Raw genomic sequence first — 7,551 nt, 5'->3', positions numbered from 1 at the left:
ACATATAAACATAGTCACACTAAAGACGGATTGAACCGTGCAAAAAACATGCTGATCGGTTCATCCGTTCGAGAATTTGTTGCCTCAAAGATACATCAAACAAACATATAGATAGAGTAAAGTCAAAATCATATCACTATGAGTGAGTTTTGGAATTATGGTCTTTCAAAATCTTACTAATTCTTGTTTTTCTTGGCAAATTCTAAATAAAAAATAAAATAAAATAAACTGTCATAGTGTTCTAAATATCGTAGAATAAAAGTTATCTAAAAATATGAGACAACCATGGATTAAACAAACATCAGGGACATGGAAACCCATGTTGACATGTTAACATCAATTGATAATTCTGTAATACGAAAGCTATGGAATATTTGTAATACAAAAAAAATGAACATGTTAAATGTAGGGCATGATTCTCTGAAGTAAAAAAACTTAAGAAAATATATATATAAATAAACTTTTGTTTATAGAAAAAAAAATTTCTCTGAAGTCCACGTGGACATTAGGGGAGGGGGGTAGGGGTCAGTGAAAAGTCCACGCTTGTCCACGGGGAGGGGGGAGGGGGTCAAAAACCACGATTTTTCTGTCCACGTGGTATATGGACGGCCCCTTACCAGTGTTTGCTGAGCATCCTAATCTCATCGAAGCTCATCCATCCGCTTGGGTAATTTAGCCGCTGCTGCAGTAGCACCCCATCGCCACTGATCATCGTTGCTGATTGTTCGTGGAGCATCTTTAAAGAAATACTCAAGGCTCGATTTAAGAGCTAACAGGTAATTAGCTCTCCAAGCACTTTATACTCCCCAAGCTTCGCTACTTGGTCTTATTTTTCGAGGGTCATCATGTCGAAACGGAAAATACCACTGCGGACACTACAGGCGCGACTCCGAGGACTACAAACGACGTTCACGAACTTGTACACGTTCATGGAGAAATACACGGCCAACACGAAGCCTTTGGAAGTCTCCGTGCGACTGAACAAGCTGGAATGCCTGTGGGATCAGATGAACGAGGTCATCGACAACATCGTATCCCACGACGATTCACCCGACGATCCCGAAGCCTACGTGAAAGATCGGCTTGATTTCGAAAACCGATTCTTCACACTGAAAACTTTCCTATTGGAAAAGAACGAGCCGGCACAAAACACTCCGTCTACTTCTACCCCTAATACCTCCTTCGGTTCTACCCCTCACGTACGATTACCGCAGATCTCGCTTCCCAAGTTTGGCGGTAAATTAGATGAATGGCTCACGTTTCGCGACCTTTACACCTCGCTTATCCACTGGCAGGTGGACCTCCCTGCCGTAGAAAAATTCCATTACCTTCGAAGCCAATTAGAAGGGGAAGCATTAGCCGTGATCGATTCTCTCCCTCTTACCGCAGCAAACTATAATGTGGCATGGGATCTCCTCACACAACGGTTCACCAATTCCAAGGTTCTGCGGAAACGTCAGGTACAGGCCCTCTTCGAGCTGCCTACGGTTAAGAAGGAAACTGCATCCGAGTTACAGTCTCTCCTGGATGCCTTCGAGAAGACTGTAAGATCCCTCGATCAAGTCGTCGCCAACAAGGCGGACTACAAGGATCTGATGTTGGTGCATGTATTGACATCTCGGTTGGACAGCACCACCCGGAGAAGCTGGGAGGAACATTCGTCCGAACAACAAACGGACACCCTAAAGGACCTCACGGATTTTCTCCAACGTCGCTTAAGGATTCTGGAAGCTCTCCCTGGCAAGGCGCCGGAACAGAAGGTGGAACTCGGACATACCAAACTGCCGAAAAAGGTTTCGGCGGTAAAATCCTGCAACGCTACGTTCCAATCATCATCACCGAGCAAATGCATCGTCTGCCCAGAGACACATTTGCTGTATCAATGCCCTCAGTTTCTGAAAATGGCTGTTTCGGATCGGGATGGAGTACTTCGGAGCAATTCTCTTTGCCGAAATTGCTTTCGGCGGGGTCACCAAGCAAAGGATTGTTCGTCTAAGTTTTCCTGTCGGCACTGTAGAGCGAGACATCACTCACTCGTGTGTTTTAAGGGGAAGGTAGCCGAAGTGAAGACGAATGAGAAACCCGAATCAACCACTACTACAACGGAATCAACCCCAGAACCAACTACCTCAAAGGTCGTTAACCTGGCAACGACCGGAGCGAAAGTTTGCAACACAGCCACAGCGTCAACAACGGGTGTCGTTCTACTCACTGCAGTCGTGGTGCTGGAGGACGACAAGGGCAACAAGGTGCATGCTAGAGCGCTACTGGATAGTGCAGCCGAATGCAATCTGATTAGCAGACGGCTACGGAAAATGCTGGTTGTCAAGGAGGAAGCCAGTACGGTCGAGGTTATTGGTATCCAAGGGGTGGCATCCAAGGTCCAAGGAAGGGTTACAGTCCTGGTACAATCTCGGGTCACAAACTACAACCAACCAATGGAAATCTACACGCAAAAAAAACCGTTCCGATATACGTGCACTCCCAGTCACGGCAACGGGAACAAACGTGAACTATGCATAGCAACGATGACAACAATGAGAAATGTACACCGTGAACTAGATTTCACGTTTTCTAGAACGCCCATATTGACAGCTGGAACAAGTTCCAGTTCACGGTGTATATTTGCTTGTTCTCATATTTGCGTTTGTTTGTTCACGTTTATCAGAACGGTTTTCTGAGCGTGTACGTGCTTCCAAAAATTGCGGCACAGGTGTCTACCGCGGTGGTCGATACCAGCATGTGGGACATACCTAAGGGGATTCAACTGGCGGATCCGGATTTCCTCAAAGGAGAACGAATCGATCTTCTGCTAGGGGCGGAATCATTTTTCGAGTTCTTCGTCTCTGGTCGCCGCATTCGGTTGGGTGACAATCTACCATCTTTGGTCGACTCCGTCTTCGGATGGGTGGTAACAGGCAGATATTCGGTCAGCGGTCCAATCCAATCTGTCCTGTGTGATGTTGCGGTCTCCAGTCGGCTCGACGAAATTCTCGAACGGTTTTGGAAATGCGAAGAAGTTGGGTCGGAGAATAACCATTCTCCTGAGGAAGCCAGATGCGAAACCCATTTTGCGCAAACGGTGCGGCGAAATGTGTCTGGTCGATATGTGGTGTCATTGCCCAAGAATGAGGAGGTTTTAGTCATGCTGGGCAGTTCCAAAACGATCGCGGAAAGGAGGTTTTTGCAGTTGGAGCGGCGATTGACTAGAGATGAGAAGCTACGGGAGGAATACTGTGCCTTCATGGTCGAATACGAGACTCTGGGACATATGCGATTGGTTGGAGACACCGAAACGGAAGAAGGTCGGTGCTACCTCCCACATCAACCAGTTGTGAAGGAGGATAGCACAACCACAAAGGTGAGGGTTGTATTTGACGCTTCGGCTCAAACAGCGTCAGGATTTTCCCTCAACGACGGATTGCTCGCAGGTCCTGTGATTCAGGACGATTTGCGGTCGATAATACTGCGAAGCCGGACTCGTCAGATCATCCTAGTGGCCGATATAGAAAAAATGTTTCGGCAGATAGAGGTCTGCCCGGAGGATTGCCGTCTTCAATCGATTTTGTGGAGGTCGAGCCCAGACAAACCGCTAGCTACATATGAACTGTCCACCGTAACCTACGGCACCAAGCCTGCTCCTTTTCTTGCCACCAGAGCCCTGGTGCAACTCGCCACGGATGAAGCGGAGGAACTCCCGCTGGCGGCCAAGGCCGTCAAGGAAGATTTTTATATGGACGACGCCATTACCGGTGCGGATGACCCGATTGTTGCCAAGGAGTTGAGGATCCAGCTGCAGGAACTACTACGAAGAGGAGGATTCGTCCTGCGGAAATTCGCTTCCAACTGCGAATCAGTCTTGGAAGACCTGCCAGCTGAAAATCGGGCGATTCAGACAACGGATGGAATCCATTTGGACCCAGATTCGACGATCAAGACGTTGGGCTTGGTTTGGATGCCCAACACCGATACTTTCCGGTTCAAATTTCGAATCTCTCCAATATCAGAGGATGCTGTTTTCACCAAGAGGAAGGTCTTGTCCGAAATCGCAACTCTTTTCGATCCCTTAGGACTCGTCGGCGCGGTTATCACAAAGGCAAAAATCGTCATGCAACTACTGTGGCGCCTGCAGGATGAAAACAATCACCAGTTGGCATGGGATGCCAAGCTCCCTCCGAAGGTAGCAGAAGAATGGGTCCGGTTCTATCAACAACTTTCTGTATTGAACGAGCTTCGCATTGAGAGACTGGTCACCATACCGAATCCAATCAACATCCAACTACACCTGTTCTCAGACGCTTCCGAAAAGGCTTTCGGCGTCTGCGCCTACCTACGGAGCGAAGATGCAGAAGGAAGGATTAAGGTTGCTCTACTATCGTCGAGATCGAGAGTTGCACCCTTGAAGGCTCAATCAATCCCTAGGCTTGAGCTCTGCGGTGCTCTACTAGCATCGGAACTATACACCAAAATCAAGGCTTCGATCCGCTTCACTGGAGAATGTTTCTTCTGGGTGGACTCTACGACCGTTTTGCGGTGGCTACACGCCCCACCCCTAACATGGGCTACATTTGTGGCAAATCGCGTATCGAAGGTGCAAGCATCCACGGAAAATTGTCATTGGCGACACGTGCCCGGAGAACAGAATCCGGCAGACCAAATTTCACGGGGAATCTGGCCGGAGGAAATTATCGACCGACAACCAGCTTTGGTGGGAAGGACCCGCCTGGCTTCGGACTAGCTTGGAAAATTGGCCATCACTGCAAGCTTTCACTTCGGAAGGACACGAGGAAGAACGGAGGCGAGCAGCATGCGTGATTACTGCATCAGAAACTTCAAATTTTTTCGCGGAGTATCTGGCACGGTTCTCCAGCTTCACCACCCTAATCAGGACAACGGCCTATCTGCTACGCTATCTGCATAATCTTCGATCGAAAAGGGAACTTCGACGGTCGGTTGGTTTCTTAACTACGGAGGAATTGCAGCTGGCGGAAAACTTCATCGTTCTCCACGTCCAACGAGACTCCTTTCATCGCGAGGTCATTGCACTCACTAAAGGGGAATTTGTTCCACGATCATCACCTCTACGTTGGTATCATCCGTTCGTGGCAGATAATGGATTGTTACGAGTTGGGGGACGAATAGGACAAGCGAAGGAGCCCGAATACAAAATCCATCCAATAGTACTACCTGCTCGTCATTTGTTCACCAAGCTGTTGATGCGCTATTACCACCATCGTTTATTGCACGCTGGACCACAGTTGATGCTGAGTACTGTTCGACTTCGGTATTGGTGCCTCGGTGGACGAAATTTGGCGAGGGAAGTCTACCATCAGTGTGTGCGATGTTACCGCACGAAACCAAAAGCAATTCGGCAGTTCATGGCGGAGCTGCCCACCCCCCGTGTTTCCCCAACGCGGCCGTTCGCAACAACAGGTGTGGACTACTTCGGCCCAGTGTACGTCCGGACGGGATATCGGCAGCGAGCGGTAAAGGCATACGTGTCAGTCTTTGTGTGCTTTTCGACCAAAGCGGTTCATTTAGAACTGGTTACCGATTTGTCGACTACGCGATTTATCCAGGCACTACGGAGGTTTGTGTCACGCCGCGGGAGGTGTGCCAGCCTCTATTCGGATAACGGCACCAATTTTGTTGGCGCCAAAAACCAGATGATGGAATTGATTAACCGGCTGAAGTCCAAGGATCATCACGACGCCATAGCGAAGGAATGTGCCGAAGACGGAATGGCATGGCACTTCATTCCTCCCGGCGGGCCCCACTTCGGCGGTCTGTGGGAAGCCGCGGTGCGATCGGCGAAGGTGCACCTGTTACGTGTGTTGGGAGATACGGTGGTGTCCTACGAAGACATGACAACGCTTCTCACCCAGGTGGAGTGCTGCCTGAACTCCAGGCCCTTAACCCAGCTGTCCGATGACCCCGAGGATCTGCAGCCATTGACCCCTGGCCATTTTCTGGTAGGTTCGGCCTTGCAAGCCCTATCAGACGAGGATTACTTGCAGACGTCGGTCGGCAAACTTCAGGATTTCGCAGCCACTCAACGAAGACTCCAGGATTTCTGGAAGAGGTGGAGAGCTGAATACCTGGTACAACTTCAAGCTCGCACCAAGTGGTGGAAACCACCTGTCGACGTCGCTGTGGGCAGTTTGGTTGTTATACGAGAAGACAACGTTCCACCAACCCGGTGGAAATTGGGTCGGATCATCGACACTCATCCAGGTCCAGATGGTGTAGTCAGGGTCGTTTCTTTACGGACGGCCAACGGAACTAGTACGCGTCCAGTTACCAGAATCTGCATTCTACCGATTCCGGTCTCCACGGAGGCGGGACCAGCTGAAGACGAGGAAGACAACTGAAACTCCAGTCGTTTCAGGGAGGCGAGGATGTCGGAGTTCGAGGTAAGCAATTTAGCAACCCCTCGGCCGTCGGCTACCAATAGCCTGCTACCAATACGCAATTTTTTGTTGGCTATCTATCTGCGCGGGAATGTGCCCGCGATCTATTAATTATTAAAACAATAGGTTGGCCTTTTGCTGCACACTGCAGTGCCCATTTGATTTAGTTCTTTAGAAAACTGCTACCCGGGCAGGTCGCGTCGAATACGATTTCTGTTTTTTTGTATTTCTTTTTGTAGTAATTTAAGCTATTAGATTAATAAAACGTTTAGTGTAGTGCAGTGTTTCTCTAAACCGCGAGTTTTACTGTGCTACGCCGAAAAGACCGCGAGAAACGGTGCAGATTTCACCAAGCTGGTTGGCACCAAATCCACCCCCGCAATTGCCCCGGAAAGCACTGCGTTTTGGCACGTTTCAGGGAGGCCAAATCGTAGGGAACCAGTCCAGCTATCGAACAGATACTCTTCCTCAATTCCAACATCATCTAATTTATGGATGCCGATGACGGAAATTTTCCGGAAGCAAAGCCTTCCGTCTCCCTAACTCGCACTGTAATCGCAATACCAACTTCCGATGTAAAGGCTTCAGGCAGCTGTCTTCTTGAGAACGGAACAAATGAACCACTATCCTTTGGGCCTTACCCATTCGACTTTTTGCCTAAACCATTTCGTGCTGGAGCCTAGGAGTTATCCCATTAGTCCGGGGAAAGACTCTGTAGTCATTCACATGGCGAAAATTGACTGAAGCATCAAATGTATTGTTTCCGGGAAACGTGGTCAATCAGCCGTCATTACCCGTTGCTTGGAACGAGCCATATTCCTTCAATCATGCGAGAATAAGGGAAATTTGCTATTTGCTAATTGGCATTGTAGTCGGCGGAAAACTATGCATTCGGAACCATTGTATTGTATCCGGAAGCGAAAGATGCCTTCCACGGTTCGTTTGAAAAGCTGAATTGAATGAAAGCTTCACGTCCGTTCACTTATTGTCTTCGTTTTCAAAATTACTACTGAAATCACATGTGTTCTGCGTTCAGCGCTGGAAGACCCAAAGCTGGCCTATGTGCCCCTTACCAATACTTAAAAATACATTTACATAATGTTAAACTTCCAACCGTCCCAAAGCAAATTGGCAGCTATCC

At 48.7% G+C, this 7,551-nt stretch overlaps 2 protein-coding genes across 2 annotated transcripts; both read left to right on the top strand.

Moving 5' to 3' along the window:
• Window positions 1-845: 845 nt before the first annotated feature.
• On the top strand, window positions 846-4,738 carry LOC134289418 (uncharacterized). The gene is made up of 2 exons (XM_062855218.1): window positions 846-2,405; window positions 2,669-4,738. Exons 1-2 carry the CDS (start codon window positions 846-848, stop codon window positions 4,736-4,738), a joined length of 3,630 nt encoding a protein of 1,209 aa, XP_062711202.1.
• Window positions 4,739-5,378: 640 nt separating this feature from the next.
• Window positions 5,379-6,371, top strand: LOC134289415 (uncharacterized). The gene has a single exon (XM_062855213.1). It carries the CDS (start codon window positions 5,379-5,381, stop codon window positions 6,369-6,371), a length of 993 nt encoding a protein of 330 aa, XP_062711197.1.
• The last annotated feature ends 1,180 nt before the right edge of the window (window positions 6,372-7,551 follow it).

Source organism: Aedes albopictus, chromosome 1 (assembly GCF_035046485.1).
Source record: "Aedes albopictus strain Foshan chromosome 1, AalbF5, whole genome shotgun sequence".
Taxonomy (NCBI): Eukaryota; Metazoa; Arthropoda; class Insecta; order Diptera; family Culicidae; genus Aedes; species Aedes albopictus.
Note: the sequence above shows the minus strand (reverse complement) of the source record. Positions and strands in the feature narration are given on the sequence as shown.

Coding starts and splice junctions, on each gene's coding strand:
- LOC134289418 (XM_062855218.1), top strand. CDS start 846: ATGTCGAAACGGAAAATACCACTGCGGACACTACAGGCGCGACTCCGA. Junction 2,406..2,668: donor AAGGAAGGGTTACAGTCCTG/GTACAATCTCGG, acceptor CACGTTTATCAG/AACGGTTTTCTGAGCGTGTA.
- LOC134289415 (XM_062855213.1), top strand. CDS start 5,379: ATGGCGGAGCTGCCCACCCCCCGTGTTTCCCCAACGCGGCCGTTCGCA.